Genomic DNA, 20,215 nt, shown 5'->3' with positions numbered 1-20,215 from the left:
TCAAATATTCGGGTAATATTTTAGGTATGATGCATGTTAAAGCTACACTCGCAGCAAAAGACGTAATCCTTTGCAAAAACGGCGTCGAGTAGGGTAGAGAGAGCTGAGAACCCTACATTCACCAAATGCATAATATGCATTTAGGAATATGATGTCGAAACTGTCCATCGATCTGCCGAAGCCGAAGAAACCACGTCAAAGACGGTTAAAGGCTAAGGTGCCTTTTATCATTTAACGGCGAGGGAGTTATGGGTGGGAAGACGCCATTGGATGAGGGGGACAGTGAGCTTCTTTACGGATGGGTCAAAGAATGGGAGAACGTTGATAGAAGGAATTGCTGTCTGAAGCGCTCTTTTAACTTCAGCTGCAGACTTCCTGACTACTGCAGTGCTTTCCAGGCCGAGGTTTCAGCCATTAAGGTAGCAATAGATTTTCTGTTCCAGAGTGCAGACTCCTTCATAGAAGTAATCATCCACTGCAGGAAATTGTAAAGCTGATGAGCGAGAGCAAGGCACCCTTAAACCACTATCGGTAGAATGGGATCGGGTCTTCCCGATCTTCCTTCTTGTCTGCTCTGCGCTTGGTAGGTCAAGACTTAGACCTTGGGAGCTGGTGGGAATAGAAATTAAACGCCTATGCAAATTTGTACGAGTATTGGCTACTAAGCGTTTTGCTAATTTATAAGTTCGAACGCAGGAGTTATTTTTTTCTTTTCTACGGCTTCACAAAGGACTACATATAGTCCACGTGCGATCCCTCAAGATCAGCCATCTAACCTAACCTCACCCTACTGAAATAATTTCACAAAGGTTTTATCGATAGTCACAACTTCGGTAACTTAGATGAATTTTTTATCGGCGGTCAAGAGGACCGTGATGAGTAAAAACAAACGCTTTCACTACTATCTAAGCCAAACTAACCTCTATCCAACCAAATATAATTAAAAACAAAATAAAAAATGTATGCATTATCAATGATATTTTTGGAATTACAATATTTAGAGATAATGAAATTGCTACCTGGTTGTCTATGTGTGTCGTAACATATTGTTGCAATGCTCTCACGGCATCTTGCACACCGAGATTTGTATGTGGACGTAGTAGTGCTTCATCGGCTGAGCTGTAACCAAGTAATAGGAAGACACCACCTGAAATAAATTAAAAATACGCATAATATACATAAATTAAATACAAGAAAAGTTAAATAGCCGAAATTAATTTTTTTGCTTATGATTTCGCTATTTATATTGGAAACAGATGATTGGGAATTTTACAAATCACTAATTATAGGTGATGGGTCTGGTAGTAAGCGAAGCAAATGGGTCTGGCAGTGAACGAGAGCAAGAAGATATATCTCCTGTCTTCAAACAAACAGTCTTTGCACTCGCGACTTGGCTCCCACGTCAAAACTTCGAAGTCGTAGATAATTTCGTCTATCTTGGAACCAGTAATAATACCAATAACAACGTCAGCCTGGAAATCCAAAGGCAGAATAACTCTTGCCAACAGGTGCTACTTCGGACTGAGTAGCCAATTAGAAGTAAATTGCTTTTTCGACTAACAAAAATTAAACTCTATAAGTAACTCATTATTCCCGTCCTGCTATGTGGTGCGGAGGCATGAACGATAACAGCATCTGATGAGTCGAAGTTACGAGTTTTCGAGAGAAAGGTTTTGCGGAAGATGTAATGTCCTTTAAGCATTGGCAATTGCGAATACCGCAGTCGTTGGAACGATTGCGGTATGATATATACGTACATTGACAAAGTTCATCGAATTAGGAGACAGTGGCTAGGTTATGTCGTTCGAATGGACGAAAACACTCTAGCTGTGAAAGTATTCGACACAGTACCCGCCGGGGGAAGTAGAGGAAGAGGAAGTCCTCGACTCCGTTAAAAAAGCCAGGTGGAGAAGGATCTGGCTTCACTTCGAATCTCTAATATATAGCGCCACATTGAGAAAAGACGACTGCTGTGAACTCAGCTATATCCGCGTAATCGGCGTATACGTCAATAAAGAAGAAGAAAAATTATATCCAAACTAAATTTATATAATTTTAGACAATATTTAACAATCTCCATATTACTTAAACATTATTTTCCAACTTTAATATTAGTGCAACCAATTTCGGCTTTAAAGAAATGCTCTTTGAAATTCCGCTGTGAAGGAAATTTCCCCCTATTTCCACTCGCAATTCAGGGAATTTGAAAAATGACTAACAGATTTGCCATTTCCAACGAATAGACAATACAATTTATATAAATTTATTGTGCAATAAATTCACACAAGCCGCCACACAGAGCGGCTGAACGGCAGCCAGACAAAAACCAAATTTTTCAAGTGTGCGAACTTACCTGGCAGCGTGTATTCGCCTAGCGGTGGCTTCATACAAATAAATCGGCCCGAGTAACAAAGGCAACGGCCGCGGAATGCCTGATATGCCGGCGATGCATGACTGTAGAAGGCCAAGGCGGTGCGACAGGGCGCAAACGGTACGCAGAGAGCATGACAGGTGAGCGTTAGAGATTCGCCGCAGCTGCACAATTCACTGCATTCGGCATCGTCCAAGGAGTAGATCTGTGTTATAGAAAATAGTGGAGAAAAAAGACAATTTAAGTAAGGAAGTGTGAAGGAGTGTAAATTAAAGAAGAGTAAAACAAAAAGTCATTGGAAAAATATATAAATTTGTATGTATACCTATGAAAATTTATAAGTGTAAACTGAAAAATTTAAAAATCAACTATTTTTGTTAAAGCGGTAGTTATCGCAAGCACTTTAGTGGCGCTTAAAATTAATAACGGCAAATAACTAGCGTTCTAAAGTAAATTTTTCCCACATACCCGCTTGCTAGAGCCTTCACGTATTAACTGATCTGACTGGTGCGGACGTTGAACCACGCAATTTCCTGAAATTAAAAGCACAAAAATATTTGTAAAAATATTTATTTATTAAATATATTTGAGTAAGCTGGAGTGGACAGGGACGCATACGCAAATATTTATATTGTTTACAAGCAAATTCCAGAAGGTTCTGCATTTTCGTCGAAAAAAAACACGACAGCAAACCATACACTGCAACCGGGCCACGAGTAAACACGTGGTAAATAAAAATTATGGATTGGCAGGACGTCGGAAAAATAAGTGAAAGTCCAAAAAATGAATATAAACACAACAACAGAGAAGAATAGTAAACGTTCTGCATATACATGTATTTAGAGGATGTCGGAAACACTCAATATGAAGTTGGAAACAAATCAATGAAAAACAAAGGAATTTATGAAGGGAAATATTTGTAATAAATCAGTTGAAAATAGCGTTAAAGCGTAGAAAAAATACTATTAAAATTTATCAAGCATATATTTGCAAAAGAAAGCGAAGCTTCACGACTTGGCTCCCACGAAACTGTTGACAGTCATAATTTCGAAGTCGTAGATATTTTTGTCTATCTTGGAACCAGCATTTTCACCAACAACAACGTTAACCCCGAAAACCAACGTAGAATAGCTCTTGCCAATAGATGCTACTTCGGACTAAGTAGGTAATTGAGAAGTAAAGCCCTCTCTGGACGGACAAAGATCAAACTCTAACCACCGGGGAAAGCATTGGAAGAGGAAGACCTTCACTCAGTGGAAAGACCAGGTGGAGAAGTACTTTTCTTCACTTGGAATCTCCAATTGGCACCAAATAGCGAAAAGGAAGAACGGCTGGCGCGCTGTTGTAAACTCGGCTATAATCGACTAAGCGGTGTCTACGCCAATAAAGAAGAAGAAAACTTCCTTAACAAATTTTCAGCGCCACCTTTTAAAATTAAGAAAAAGGAAGTGAAAGCTACTTATGGAGAACTAGCAACTGGCGGAAACAATTTGTTACTCACAATTTAACGTCTCAACTTCGAATTTTGACACATATTTTCTGTGCATTCTTTCGATGGTTAAAATTACCATGAGTTCAGAATATTTGAAAGTTAATATCTCCAAAATAAATACGGTAAAAGCGGTTTGCATTGGCCTAGTAGCTTATTGATGATAACCATCCGAAAGGATGCATATGCACCTTTTAAGGTGAAATTTTCGATTGAAAATTGGAGTTCTTTTCCGATATTAAATCAAAGCAAAAAAATGTGTTAACTTTGCTTGCGCCGAAGCTATAGTAAATTCCATAAAAGAACCAGATTCCGATTATTCAGATTGTATGGCAGCTATAACTTATAGTGGTCCGATATCGGCGCTTCCGAAAATTGAGCGATATCTCAAAAGCTGAAAGACCAGTTCGCATATTTACAGATACGCTTATAGAAAGATGGACATGGATGAATCAACGGGGTAATTCGCGTTGATTATTTAGATATATAATAGCATGCCATGTTTTGGGTGTAAAAATTATAGTGAACTTGTGGCACGACAAGGTTGGTTTACGAAAATTTCGTAAAAAAATGTATTATGTTTGCCATGAAGTTTGTAACACCCAGAGGGAAATGTCGGAGACCGAATGAAATATATAAATAGATGATCAGCTAGATTTTCTGAATCGATGTAGTCCCTCTGTTTTTGAAATTATTTTCTCGAAAATTGGTACGGTTTTTTGTTCTAGTAAAAGGTACAACATTTTGAGACCACTGTAGCATATACTTAGCTGTCATACAAACCAACCGATCAAAGTCAAGTTTTGGTATGGAAACTTTGTTTGTTGTCGCCCGTAAATAAGTTTTCCTTTCTTGTTTGTTATATTCTCTTCCTTTCCCAATGGTTCTCATTCTACTATTGATTTTTTCAGTTTTTACCATTTTCAAAGGCTTCAGCCTTACTCTCTTTAACTAGTATCTGATCTGATAAATATAGATATCAATAAACATCATCAGTAAGTTTAAACTTTTCAGTGACTGGATGTCCAGTATTTTAGCTAATATTGACTATCTGCTGTGATAACCATATTTTCATCGAATCTTAAAATCAAAAAATTTAATATTTTTATGATTTAATGGGAAATATTCAATATTTTTTATTCATGAAGTCTTCCTTTGTTTATATTGGTCTACAACTTTGCTTCCGCCGTTCCGAGATCTGTTTGCATCCCAAACTTATTCTCAACTGAACTGAAAATGTCACTTTTTGAGCCGAATTCTCGACACTTGCGGGAAATTTTTCTTTTCTTTTTTAATTCCAAGAAAAGTGCGACTGAGGCTCATCGAATGCTTTCGGATACGTACGGTGAAGGAAGGAACATGTCGCGAATGGTTTCAACGTTTTAAAAATGGTGATTATGAAGTCGAAGACCGGCATGGTGATGGAAGGGAGAAGATTTTCGAAGATGTTGAATTGGAAGCATTACTCGACCAAGATGCGTTTCAAACCCAAGAGGAATTGGCCGAATCGTTGCAAGTGACACAGCAAGCCGTATCAAAACGCCTCAAAGCCATGGGGATGATTCAGAAACAAGGAAACTGGGTTCCTTACGACTTGAAACCAAGAGATGTCGAACGGCGCTTCTTTGCATGTGAACAGCTGCTTCAAAGGCACAACCGAAAGGGATTTTTACATCGCATTGTAACTGGCGGCGAAAAATGGGTCCACTACGATAATCCTAAGTGAAGAAAGTCATGGGGAAAGCCTGGACATGTCTCCACGTCGACGGCAAAACCAAACATTCACGGCGCCAAGGTCATACTCTGCATTTGGTGGGACCAGCTGGGGGTGATATATTATGAGCTGTTAAAGCCAAGTGAAACCATCACAGGAGATCGATACTGAACGCAATTGATGCGTTTGAGCCAAGCACTAAAGGAAAAACGGCAACAGTACGAGGAAAGACACGATAAAGTCATTCTCCAGTTGCTCCATCTGATTACCACTTGTTCCGATCGATGGCACACGGTCTAGCTAACGAGCACTTCAGTTCTTATGAAGAAGTCAAAAATTTTATTGATACTTGGATTGACTCGAAAGATGAGGAGTTCTTTCGTCACGGAATACGCATGCTGCCAGAAAGATGGTCAAAAGTAGTAGCTAACGACGGCCAATATTTTGAATAACATTTTTGTAAACGTTTTTATACAATAAAGCCTTAAGTTTATAAAAAAAAAACACCGGAAGCAAAGTTGTAGACCTAACTTTTTAAAAGGCCATACAAGCACTTACTATTTAGATATCAAAAATCCATCGAGTTTGGGAAAGTATTCTTAGTAAGGTGATTAGCCTTCAAATAATGGTCACATGGAAGATTCAACAAAGCTTAAGCATAGTACAAAATGTTCTTTAAACTGAGTCAATCTGCATATTCTTCCCGAAATGCAGCAACCAAGCACATGCTGACTCCACAAAAGCAATCGTTTCTGCTATCAGCGGATCCCCACGGACAACTTTATAAAAATGTAGAGAACTTTATGCAAACTTTATTTTTCCATGCATAAATATCACACATTTATTTACTATTATTATTTTCTTGCTTTGTACCATCCATGTAGAACCGATGATTGTCGCTATGCGGACATCCGTCCACAGTTAAGCTATTGTGTTGTTGTTTTTGCTTACATTGCTTTTGTGACTGATGGCATCGCGTCATTTAACACAATGCTTGACAATTTGTTCACATCACTCATTGGAAATGTGCATATATGTAAGGAATTATATATGTATATACATTTATTTGTTGTTGCAGTGCTTGCAGTTCATCGCTTTGACTAGTTGTCTGTGTTTAGCTTTTACTCGATGTTATACTGAGCTCTCTTATTTGTCCGGTTATGTGTGATCCTTCGCTAAAAGTACGAGTTAGGACGAGTATTCATTGCACTTGTATTAATAACGGTGCTCAGTTGTAGCACTGGTGGTGGAGTACTGCCGCAAGCGGACGTCAGGGCAGCGCCTACTATTTGTGGTAGAAACTTTGCTTTTTCCTTTTTGACTTGTGTGAATGGACCCTTCTCTTGCATAAAGTGAATTTAGTGGACATACAAAGATATGTACATGTGTGTATGTGAATCGGAAATATGGTTGGCATTTATCATAGCGTCATTGACTTGTTTTTACTCAGAGTTTTTTTAATATAGAGTCTATTCTAAGCTTGCTTGTTAGTAGTTGTTGTGCACGTTTTTCCGGGAAAGTGCTCAAATAACAGAAACATTGCAAATAAAGCGAATGTTCTTGTTTAGTTGATGATTTCAAAGTTAACAGTTCATCAGTCAGTATGTCAGTGAGATAATAAATAACTTTTTGGATTTTCAGTCACCAATTTTCTAATGGCAGAGTTTAAGTTTATGTAACCGCTTCGTATATATACCCATTAAAGGACCTTCATTCAAATTTTTAAGGAAACGAAATGACAAACTGTGGTACACTTTTTGTACTCTCGGCGAAAAGAACTACTGTGGGACCTCTTATTATAGTATTTATTAATTCTAATGCGCATCCTCAAGAAGTTTGGCTGAATCCCAAAGAATTGCAAAGTATTTCATTTAACACGTTTACTAAGAATATTATGCCAAGCATGTAGGTAGATTTATAACTTTTAAATACTTGCGTATGGAGTAATACCTGAAATCCCATAGGAAATGCCTTAACTTCCATATAACGGAATCATATTCTAATATAGAGTTTTAGTAACATACGGATCTCGAAATTCTTTAAATCAATGGTTAACAAAACTTAAAATAACTTCTGCTTTCAAAGTTACGGTATCAACATGAAGGCTAAAATTCAGCTTTGGATCCATAGTACATCCCAAATCAACGAAGTTAAATACTTGCTCTAGTCTATAGGGTTCTTATTATGTAAGGAGAGGGGTGTACAGATCTACGCGAAAAACACATCGTCTTACATCTTTCGAGATTCAATGGCAAATATTTTCTATCACACCAAGCAACAAATTGTTATAATACTTTAAATAAAGAACACGTGTTTGAACACTCGAAATCCTCATTCGCTTAGCCTTCATAACGGATCACTTGGATCATGGAGCAGCGAGCTTTTTTACGGATGGTTCAATCCATGGGGGGAAGGTTGGTTGAGGAGTTTACTGTTAGGAGCTCTCTATCAACTCCAGCTTCAGACTTCATAATAGATTTACTTTCGCGGAGTTGAGCCGCCTTTTAGAAGTGATCATCCACTCATCATCACTAACAGTGCGTTCAGGGCTGGTAAAAGACTAAGACTACATAATACTGGTGAGGATAGGGTGCCAGGCTACAGCGGAATCGCAGGAAACTGCAAAGAAGAATAGCTAGCAAGAAAAGGCACCTTAGACTGTTATCTCTTCCTAGTTGTGAGGTTTCTAACAGGCCATTGTCCTATTGGCGTTCACGAAGTAAGGCTGGGAATTATACCATACGCCATCTGCAGAAGCTGTATGGAAGAAGATGAGGTGCAAACAACTCAACACTCCCTTTTTGACTGTCCCTCCGAGCAAGCGGGAATGGAAATTAAACGCCTATGCAAATTTGTATTGGCAACTAAGGGTTTTACTAATTCATAAGTTCGAACACAGGAGTTCTACTTTTATATGGCTTCATAAAGGACTACATTAAGCAGCCCACGTGTGAACTCTCTAGATCAGCCATCTAACTTAACCTAACCAAATTTTCCAGACGACTACAAGGGTAGAAATCGTGTGACAAGAAAGCGGCTTTTCTTTCAGGAACTCATAAATAACTTTAAGAATTCTTTTGTTTTATTCTATTATTGTAATTTGATGTACTTTTGAAATATGATTAAACAAATGGAAAAAAATTTACATCAAAAATATTCATCCATTTTTATCAATTGTTCAAAAAACGCGCAAAGATCAAGTCTGCGAGCTGGAATAGAAGCTCCTAGAATACACTTTCCACTTTGTCCTTCCCATATAGTGGATGAATTTTTTGCGTTTTCGCATTTTAAATCGGCAATATCGCGGAAATTCATTTGTTTTCAGTGAAACCATTTCGAACACTCGCAATAACCAGCGCAGATCAAATGAAAAGCCTTTATAAATATTAACAAAAAGCATTCGGGTTTACAAGGATTGTATGTTCGCGGAAGTTACATATGCATTATTTATAGTAGTTGCGTAATGTACGTGAGTACGTAAGATGTAATATAAAAGTTGAGTATAAGTGTTTTCACTCAAATTGTGAGCTTTGCAACAGTAAAGCTTAGCTGATACATTTACGGATAAAAAAAGGGTGATAACCTAACAGAATCAGTATATGTACCTAATTAAAGAAATGTGTTATGAAGTTCAAAATGTTTAATATTTTAATTGATACTGACTATTACACGAGCCTTAACTATAACTACGAATTTCGGGATCCCGAAAGTAGTCCCGAAATTTCGGGATTCTGCATATTGCGCCACAAAGGCATGTTTTGTAAAAATTGTGTTATGTAAAGTCGAATTTCATTTACAATAATTGAAATTATATATAGAATATAATAAATATGCAGATATATGTTTGTACATATACATACATACATTAATATATATATACCACCCATTACACTAAGAAACACATACAAAACTCACACACATTCATCCACATATACACATATATTTCTACTTGTTACTTACTTGGCGCTTGCGTTGTTGTTGTGGTTGCCACTGTTGTGGTCGTTGTGGCTGGCGGTTCTGTTGCACCGTTGCCCGCATATTCCGTTGTTTGAATTTGCTCCACAGAAATCACTTGATCATCGAAATCGCCAAAATCATTTCCATTACCCGGTGCAGCGCCGACGGCAGCGTCCACGTCTGTTGCTTCCGCAGCTGCAGCATGACCGCTACTATCGTGGCCGTTGATGTACACGACACCAGCACCAGCGCTAGCCGCATTGTTGGCATTACCATTACCAATACCATTGCCGTTGCCGTTGTTGTTGTGCTTTGAGTTTTTGCCATTCTTGTTATTTTTGCCATTTTTACCGTGACGCGGCGCATTGACGGCGGCACTAGTGGCGCTGCCATTGCCACCATTACCATTACCGTTACCTCGGCCACTGCCATTGCCATTTGCTGCATTACTGGCGGCGCCGTGGCCGTTGCCGTTGCCATTGCTCTTGCCCTTCCCGCTGTGATAATCGCCATTTCCGGTGTTTCCGTTTTTATCATTTCCGCTGTGCAACGGTATCGAATCGGGCTGTTCGATATAATTGTCCTCCATAGATGTGGGCTCCGATTTTTCCTTTGGCTGCACAACGGTTTTTTGTTTTGTTCGGTTTTCCATTGAATTCACCATAATTTTCATGTTTTTTTTTGCAAAGTTGTCCATTGTTTGTGGTTATTGGAGTTGGTTATTGCAATTTGTTATTTTGAAAGTGGCGTAGTTTTTGTTGTAAGCGCAATTGTGAAAATTGCATGTTTTTCGTTTTTCAACATGAAAGTAAATAAGAAGAATCGAGAATTATATTCAAATATTTATAAAGGTTTTTGGAAGTTTTGTAAATGTATTTATATACATACATAGTATATGTTATACGTATTTATAACCATAAAAATGTATATCAGCTTGATCCAATATAAGATCATCCACATCCTTCCCTTGATAATCGGATTTAAGTAACCAGAAGGACTGGTAAACATATCACCTGAAAAACAGAAATTCGGGCCAACGTTTGGAAAGACTTGGCGCATTTTACGTCGAGATCTTAAATTGAAAGCGTATAAAATACAGCTTGTGCAAGAACTAAAGCCGTTCGACCACACAAAAGCGACATCGCTTCGTTCTATGGGCTCTTGAAAATTACCAAGAAGATCTGACGTTTTCGAGGCAAATTTGGCTCAGCGATGAGGCCCATTTCTGGCACTATGGCTATATTAACAAGCAAAATTGCCGCATTTGGGACAAAAAGCAACCTAAAGAGATTCAAGAGCTGTCATTTCATACAGAAAAATAACGGTTTGGTGTGGTTTGTCGGCCGGTGGAATCAACGGTCCATATTTCTTCAAATTATTGCGCCATGATAACCGACTATTTGATGAATGAAATTGAGCTCGTGATCTTGGCAACATTTGATGTCAACAAGGCGGCGCCACTTCCTACACATCTCATCAATTAGTTTATTTATTGAGAGAATACTTTGGTGAGCAGATACGTTCACGTTTTGGGCCGGTCTATTGGCCAACAAGATCGTATGATATCTCACCGTTAGGATATGTAAAGTCTGAAGGCTATGCGGACAATCCCGCTTCGATTCAGGCCTTGGAGCTAAACATCACACGTGCCATTCGCCAGTTGCAGTCGAAATGCACGAACGAGTCATTGAAAATTAGACTCAATGGATGGACCATCTGAGACGTTGCCGTGGCCAATATTTGAAAGAGATAATCTTCAAAAACTAAATGCTAAAGATTTTTTTTGATAATAAACGTTAGATTTGTAGATTTGTGTTTTTTCTTTAAATAAGTAGGGAACCTCGAAAGTGATGGAGCTGAGTCGATTTAATCATGCTGATCTGTCTCTCCACCTATCCTACCGTCTGTGTATACGCAAACTAGGGTCTCAGTTCTTGAGATACCCATCTGAAAATTTGCATACTTTTTTTTCTCAAGAAGCTGGTTATTTGTCGGAACCGTCGATATCGGTCCACTAAAGCGTATATAGTATATGCCACTTCAGCTGAACGATCGGAGTCAAGAGTTTATATTTGTATTATACGAGATACCTTCACCGTATTCGGCACCGGTTATTGTCTAAGACATCGCATCAGGAATTGTTCAGATCGGATTACTATAGCATATAGCTGCCATACGCACCGACTGATCAAAAATTATATTATTGTAAGAAATATTTGTATTTGTGTAGAGTATTATAGCTTTGATATGACCGAAGTTAACATATCTTCTTCTTGTTATTAATTTTGGGACCCGTGGGCATTCATTATTTTAATCTACTTGAAGAACTGGGTTCGTAGAGCAAGAATAAAGTAAAAGCGAATGCGGGAGAAGGAGACTTAGATATTACACTAAGCTTATTTTCTCGTCTCTTGCCGTTCTTTAGTAACCGATTTTTATTTTTGAATCCAAACTTCAGATGTTATTAAAATTATATAATGAGATTTGCAAACGACAGCAAAGTTGAAGGAAAATCGAAATGCACAGTTTATTGCTAATCGATTGAATCGTTAACATTATCATCAATATGCGCTCGTAACAGACGCTGCACTCACCGGATATCCACGAAAGATGTGCGTCGTCTGCTTGCGTGACGTTTGACGCGGCGAAGTGGGCGGTTGGCGATGTGTTGTTGTTGTGGTGACTGTAGTCAATACCGGAGGCGGTGGTGGCGGCGGTGGCGCGCGTGTTGTTGTTGTCGTGGTTGTTGTAGTCGTAGTAGTTGTAGTCGTTAGATAACCCAACTCGGCGAGACGCTTCATGTGAAAATCCTTTTGAGCTTCAACTGCATTTAGATGAGGAAGCATGGAAGTGGAGTAAAACGAAAAATGAGAGATAGAAGAAAATAGGGTTATTATTAAAGCAAACAGTATTTAATGCAAGTCAATTTGAGGATAATAACATATTTCTGAATAAAATCTGCCGTAATATCAGCATTAGGTACTCACCCACGCAGGGATTCAGCCAGAGCAGACGCCGCCAGCCGACGCATTGGTATAGATACTGTGGGTCGGTGCCTTGGCAGGCGCAAGTGGTGCGCAGCATAGTGCCGAGTATGCCAATCATGGCAGTGCGACAGCCGCTCGGACGCCCCGCGCACTTCTTTGTTACGCTGTCCACCGCACAGGCCTGTTCGTAGTACTCCAGTTTGAGCCTAAATTATGAAGAAATTTAACGTTACAACGACAGTCCATTTATTAGTCTATTAAACATAAAATCAAAAGAGACGCGCTTCAATCTTTGTATAGCATAGTGGCAAGTGTGGCATACGCCAAGTGGCAACCACCAGTTAGCCTGGAAACTACTCGCCGTTGTGTGGAATAGTTTGCCAGCTCTTTATTCTTCCGCCCAACAAGCTGATACACATAAGTGAGAAATTGCTTAAATAAGCACTTGCGAATAGTAATTATCTACACACACACACATACACACAATTTTCAGTCTGAGAGTTTCTTCGAAAAGCTGTCGTGGCACTGAGCGCAGCATCCTTTCGCATTCTGTTCGCTTAGCATGCGCCGGTATTCCGGCATCCCAGCATCTCGGTAACTTGGCAACATACAAACGTTGGCGCTGACGCAACATCTTGGCAACACGTTCCACCTCTAATTGCCATGTCGTCGTTGTCTTAAGAGCACTGCAATTAAAACATAATTGAAGTTTTCAACGCTTCATCGTCTGGGCTTCCCTCGTCGTCGGGGGTTTCGCAAGGGAACGTACGGCTTGCCACAATTTACACCCGCTTTACGTCAACCAATTTCGAATTGGGGTCAAATAAGGGAGCGCAGCTCGGTAGGCATGGCCGCAGTCGTTCGTGTTGTGTGCAATTTTCGTTGAGACAAAATCAACTTCGTCACACCTGTGCTCTTATGCGTTCCTTATAAATCTGACATACTTGGTACTATGTACTTTTTTGTGAGCTCTAGGGTAAGTATGTATTTGTCTTTCATTTCTTCACGCAAGATTTGCTTAGCAACACGCAATCCTGACTTTCTGCTATTTCAACAAGATTTGTTATTGAGGACGTCAGGTAGCGTGAGGACATGTGGAAAACTCCCGAAGGGTTGCCTCGTAGTTTAGTCAAATTGTCAAGTTGCCTGTGCTGAGATTACAGGTATGGTTAATAGTGAAGTGAAGTAGTAGTAAATGTGTACTCTGTTTACCGTTATAATGGTTCGATTTCTATAATACCAAGTAAAGTCTAATTCTTTATTGTTGGGGAAAAACAATTACAGATCTAATGGAGTTGTTCAGCATTCACTTTAATTTTAGTTATGAAAACAATTAACTGATGAAAAATGGTATCAATTAGAAGGAAATTTCGTACCTTACATTTTGCTGCAAAACTTGTTACAAAGAAAAATAGGCCGTTTTTTAAAGAAAATATTTTTTATGGAAAAAAACTTGACTGGGCTCTCAATTCGGATCCGTATTGTCAACAATTGAACCATCTGGAGAAAGCAATTGCTCAGAAGTGGCCAGCTTCGATTAATAATAGAGGAATTGTGTGCCATCAGTACACTACCAGGCCACACACATCGATAGTGACTCCATGGAAGCGACTGTTATAGTTCTTTGCCAACATGGCGAGAACGTTTCTATTAGAGAGACATCAAAACTTGTGGTCAAGTTATCGAATAAAGCGGGGTATATTCGATCGTATATTTAATAACTTTTAACAAGACCTAAAAGCATTTCTTTGAATGTGATTTCATAATGCTGAAATTTTATTTAAAACATAAATATTTTCCATTAATTTATCTTCGTGTAAATATGCACCGGTTTCTCTTCTATGTTGTTTAGCTTTTTCCGAATTTTTGTGGATTCGGGACTAGTTATCATAAGGCTTAAGAGAGATAAGTATGGATTGTCGATAGAGACTATGTACTAATTAATAGGTTATCAGCTAAGGAGCTAGCCTGGCTTGTGGAAACGATGGGTTAGGTTAAGTTAGGTTTGGTAAATATACTGATTTTTGAGATTTTCGTGAAGCCACGAATAATCCCACTTGCACTGCTAGATAGGCTTGTCCGTAGTATCTCTAACTATGGATCAAACTCCTAACTACGAGTCAAAAAGACCATTGTAACGGAGTTTTCACCAGGAACGTTACAAAAGTAGATCGATAGGGAGAGTAAATGACGCATTCATTTCCTTGATCTTTTACCACTTCTCTTCAGACATTTGCCTCATCATCAAAGATATCAACAATTGAAATTATTAAAATTTACTACTGTTTAGTGGAAAAGAGCGCTACGTCCAATTTATGGCACATAATCGTCTTGCAAAATAATTCGTCTAGTGCCAGTGAGACAAACAAGTGCCCGTAGTGCTGAGAATATTGCTGGCATATCAATTGAGTAAGACCCAAATCAGTCTCTCACACGTCGTTCTAAAGCGTTGGGCATCTCTGTGACGTCGTTGTGTCTGTGAATCGTCGTATGTTCGTGAATTGGGCTGAGCAACAACTTGAAAATGATCCCGATTTTCATCGAAAAATCATCTTCAGTGATCATCTTGGCTTCGTTAATAAGCAACAAATGCGTTATTGGTCAGGCTGCAATCCACACGTACTCTATGAGTCACCTGTGCATATCGAAAAAATTACAGTTTGGTGCGATTTATGGGTCGGCGGCGTCATTGGACCGTACTTCTTCCGCGATGACCAAGACCGCCACGTTAATGTGAATGGGAGTCGCTACCCCTCAATGATAACCGAATATTGTATTTTTGGCCCGAATTGGATGATATGGACTGGAACAATATGTGGTTTCAACGGGACGGCGTCACAAGCCGCACAGTGAATGTCACAATCGGTTTAGTGAATACCAAGTTTGGTAAACTTGTTATCTCACGAAATAGCTAATTCAATTGGCTGCCTCGGTCGTGCAATATAGAGTGCCGTTAGACTACTTTCTGTAGGACTGTCAAGTCAACGACGATTTATGAACTCCGTACGAATACCGAACGAGAAATTGCAGCAGTATCGGCCGAGTTATGCTTGAAAACCGTCGAAACTTGGGTTCAGCTTTTGGACTTCTGAAAGCATGACTATGGTGAATATGCAAAAGAAATCTGGTTCCCTATGTAATGACATCGAATGTACTTTCACAGAAATTAAGAATTTTATTCATATTTCAACGCGTTTTTCTTTTATTTTAAAGGACTTTTGTAGCGCTCTTATTGAAACACCCGTTATATCGACAAAGTGCCTTGAACCAGCCACAAATTTATTGAGCCGACTAATATCTGCTCGAACCAATTGGTCGGGTTCATATAAAGATAAAGGAGAAAGTCTCTACATGTTGTCACATCATATTCTTCCTTGCAACTTGGATAAGTTGCGTGCTCCAAAATATTTAGCAGCACTGTTTGAGTGCCAATGGGAAAGTAGCCAATTAGGATTCCTATCATTGCGGCCATGCGAACCTTGCTAAGAACTAACTAATACATAACACTCTTGGCCAGAAGGCTTTCGCAGTCCCGCAAGTACTGTTTGCTGACCAACGCTTACCGAGTGGACGAGGACAGCGGAACACATGCTCGTTTCTATTCTAATAAGGCTTAGATAAGGGTGCACTTTCAAGCGAGCTTTAGAATTCCGATGTGGCTAAGCGCCCGGACAAGTTTAATATGAAAGTAGCTTGATACTACAGCTACTGCGATCATGCAGTTCTTGACTAGCTTTGAACTTTATGGAAACGATAAGCAATTTCAGAGTATTTTGTATCGATTCTCTTACAATCTGAAAATTAAAAAAAAATATAGAATTTCAGTGTGAAAACTATGCCGCAAGTTTACTAAATATCCATTATTACCAAAATTTTAGTGTAACATATAGTTTTCTTCCTCTTTCACGCCTCTCAATCTAGTAACTTTGACTCACAAAGCTCATGACTAAAGTCCAAGAAGTTCAAGTGCAAGTGCTTAATAAATGTGATTAATTGACATTCGAGCTTAATGAGTAAGCTCATGCAATGTCTACCTTCACTTTATATGTTTCGGAGCTTATGGTCATTGAGAATCGACACATACTATATAAGCAGTAAATAAATGCTAACGTTATATTTATATACAATGCATAAGCCTTTCGTAAGGTCACAACCTTTTATATTTGTATTCTTACAATGAGCATATAATAATATATTTTCAGGAATCACAAAAATACTCGCATGTGTTATGCCAACCATTTTCCCATTAATGAGGCTTAATGACGGCAGCTTAATAAAGTTCCGTTGTCATGCTGCCGTCATAACTTGGGAGACTTAAATATGTCATATGGATGATATAACATGCCATTGAGGGAATAATGGCATGGTAGCAAACAGTAGTATCAGTGTATATATATGTACATACATACATGCATGTTTTTTGTATTATTTATTTATATGTGAGTACTCATGACATTTGTGAGTTTGATTGATGGCTGAGGCATTCACCGGATAATTGAATGCGTAAAACGTGTGAAATGTATACAGTTCCGAGTGAATTGAATTAAATGACATTGAGTGCTATAAAATGTATCGAATGTTAAGATTTATGTGCAAATGATGCTTGTGTTGTAATTAATTGCCATTATCAGTGCATTTCGCAGTCCTACAGAAGTGTTGATGGCATTTGTTGGTAAATTAATTCGCAAACACGCAAGCGAACATTAATAATTCAGTATACATTCGTTCGAAACGTATTCGTATGTGTATGCATATGTATTTGCATGTGTATATATTTGTATTGGCATATAAAATTGCGTGAATTGTGGCTTTGCATGAAAAATCAATTGTGGCACGCGCCACACCACAGCAATGATAACGGTACGGCTGTGTAATGGATACCCATTAAGAAGTTTCTTTCTCTCTCTCATGGAAACGAAAGCAAGTTTGCTTATTAATGTGTGTTTTATATGATAAAGTTAATGCCTTTGAAGAAGGAATGTGAACAATAATAAATGTATTTGCCTTATGGCGCCAAACATTATACATGAAGTGGTATATTAAATGATAATATCGCCACAAATCTCTTGCAAAATCTTCAAAACTGCCATTAACAACAAATTTAGTGTGTAATAAGAACAAATTTAATTTCCGATTAAATGCAAAATATTGCTATTGAATGAGTTTATGCAAATGCGATGCATAAAAAGATTATTGTAAGTGTAAATATGTCTTGATATTAATCGAAAAATAGAGAGAGTCGCTCATCATGTGGATGCATGGCTTACCAGTAATTACATATATGTATTTCTCACAAGTTTTCGTACCCAAAAATGCTTTACAGTATTATGTGACAGGTTCTGGAAATGAAAAAAAAAAACAAAAAACACTAAGTTTGGTACATTTTTCAACAGCCTTTCTTTGACAGATCACGCGTGAGCCTTGTCAAGCTGTCATGTTATCTTTGTTTAGCAATGTTTGGCATTTCATCGTGGGATGACTTCCACCTGAGCAACGTTTCTCGTTCTGTAAAGAATGTGTTTCGCGCGCTTCGCTCAACTTATGGTTGACATAATCGGCCTACTGAGCGTACTATTCGCAACACAATCAACCATCTTGAAACCCGGCATTCATTATTAGATAATACGACCGAATAGACAACGTTCAGCACGCAGTGAAGAAAATATAGCAGCTGTAGTTGAGAGTGTGTACGAAGACCGCGGAGAGTCGATTCGGCTCCGTTTGCAACAACTCGGACTAACGTTTGGAACGATTGGCGCGTTTCACGTCGAGACATTAATATTGAGAACGTACCAAATACCGCTGGTGCAAGAAATGAAGCCGCTCGACCTACTCAACATCGCTTCTCTCTATGGACTCTTCAAAAGTTCCAAGAAGATCCAACGTTTTTGAGCCTTCGAGCTGGCCGGCGAAATGCTCAGTACATATTTCTTCAAAAATGATGCCGATATGAAGTTAACCTTCAATGGCGACCATAATCGCGCTTTGATAGCTGACTATTTTATACCTGAGATTGAAGTTTGTGATCTCGGCGACAATTGGTTTCAACAAGACGGCGCCACTTCCTACACATAGCATGAACCAATCAGTGGAGTTATTGAGAGAATACTTCGGAGAACAGATAACTTCACGCTTTGGGCCGGTCGATTGGCTATCAAGATCATGTGATATCATATCGTTAGTTGTTTTCCTATGAGGATATGTAAAGTCTAAGGTATATGCGGATAATCAAGCTTTGATCCAGGCTATGGAGCAAAACAGCTCGAGTGTCATTTGCTAGTTACCAGTCGAAATGCTCTAACGAGCTATCGAAAGTTGAACTTAACGGATGGACCGTCTGAGACGTAGCCGCTGTCAACATTTGAAAAAGTGTATCTTCAAAAAACGTATGCCAAAGAATGTTCTTTCGAACTTACATTCCCCATTAAATTTGAAGTTTCTGTACCTTTTCTTTAAGAAAGTAAGGAACTTCGAAATGGATCACTTTTTACATGGAATGCCTTTCACAAACAAAAAAAAATATTGTATTTACACCAGTCGTAATATCTCAATAATTTATTCAGTTATTGGTTCACGCATATACATATAGATCAGACGGACAGACAGAAACACATAGTTAAATCGTCTCAGTTCGTCGCGCTGCTCATTTATACACCTTTTTGGGTCTCCAACATTTATGTCTGGACAAGAAATGTCAAATTGATGTTTTGAGTGTTTAAAAACTTGGTGGTTTCCGAGTCGTATTGTCGTGGAGAAGAGTGATCCGTCTACGGTAGTTAGTTTTCCTGCTGTCTTGGAAGACTACTGGTCAATAAATGGTTGTGAACTACTCAAAAGTTACTGTAATGCGTTGTTCTAGTGGTAAGGTGTCGAAAAGTAATGCTTTTCTACAAAACTGGCAGCCTTTTGCTTGGAAGTACTTCATGCGCGAACAAATTTTGTTGGTTTCGACTCATCTTGGAACACCCATACAGTCGATTGTTTTTTACTTTCGGGCTCATACGCATAAGTTCATTATATACCACCTATAAGGATTTCATAGACATGTTTCGAAGCACCGCTCTATTTTTAACATTTCTCTCTACCAATCGACAAAAGCTTTTTTTTTAGCGATTGACAAATTGTGTGGAATCCAGCGTGAACAAATTTTTTTCTCTCACATGTCCATACAATATTGTATGTGGGCTGGTTGCACTAATGTCCATAGTTGTCTCAATCTCATGATAGGTCACAGGACGACTTTGCAATTTCATCATCAATAGTAACCAGAGAAACAACTGATTTTGAAACTCACCATACCATCGATAAAACTAGGACTTTGATAGAGGGTCATCGCCAAAAAATTTAATGAAGTTCTTCGATGTTCAGTGGCTGAGTAAATACACGTCGAAATTTATAAAAAATATTCTCACGAAAATTTTCACGATTTAATTAAATTTTTTGGTGGAGGTGAATATTTAAAGTTACTGTAAACAACACCATTAGTGCTCGCATGTCAAAACTTTTTGAGTATGTTTATCAAAGAAAATATCAAGCTTTACGATAAAGTTGTGAGTTGCCAGATTTCAACACTAGGGTTACCAAATTCCGAGATAAATAAGTAACCTTTATACTCTGTTCAAGGTATAAACATTTACGCTTATGTGTAAATTTTTTCAGTATGCTTTCGTCTTGCTTTTTCTGTATCTGTTTATTAT

At 38.6% G+C, this 20,215-nt stretch overlaps 1 protein-coding gene across 5 annotated transcripts in view; it reads right to left on the bottom strand.

Moving 5' to 3' along the window:
- LOC126767522 (uncharacterized) overlaps positions 1–20,215 on the bottom strand; it is a 617,976-nt gene that overhangs the window by 14,629 nt on the left and 583,132 nt on the right. For all 5 annotated transcript variants that reach the window (XM_050485002.1, XM_050485009.1, XM_050484998.1 and 2 more), the window contains 6 exons: positions 12,519–12,724; positions 12,126–12,355; positions 9,535–10,147; positions 2,840–2,904; positions 2,354–2,576; positions 1,020–1,147 (listed from right to left, as the gene is read on the bottom strand). In XM_050485002.1, coding sequence (XP_050340959.1) covers positions 1,020–1,147; positions 2,354–2,576; positions 2,840–2,904; positions 9,535–10,147; positions 12,126–12,355; positions 12,519–12,724 — 1,465 coding nt within the window. The remainder of the gene's footprint in view (positions 1–1,019; positions 1,148–2,353; positions 2,577–2,839; positions 2,905–9,534; positions 10,148–12,125; positions 12,356–12,518; positions 12,725–20,215) is intronic.

This window comes from Bactrocera neohumeralis, chromosome 2 (genome assembly GCF_024586455.1).
Source record: "Bactrocera neohumeralis isolate Rockhampton chromosome 2, APGP_CSIRO_Bneo_wtdbg2-racon-allhic-juicebox.fasta_v2, whole genome shotgun sequence".
NCBI classification, from domain to species: Eukaryota; Metazoa; Arthropoda; class Insecta; order Diptera; family Tephritidae; genus Bactrocera; species Bactrocera neohumeralis.
The sequence above is the reverse complement of the archived record's forward strand: the minus strand, read 5'-3'. Positions and strand labels throughout refer to the sequence as shown.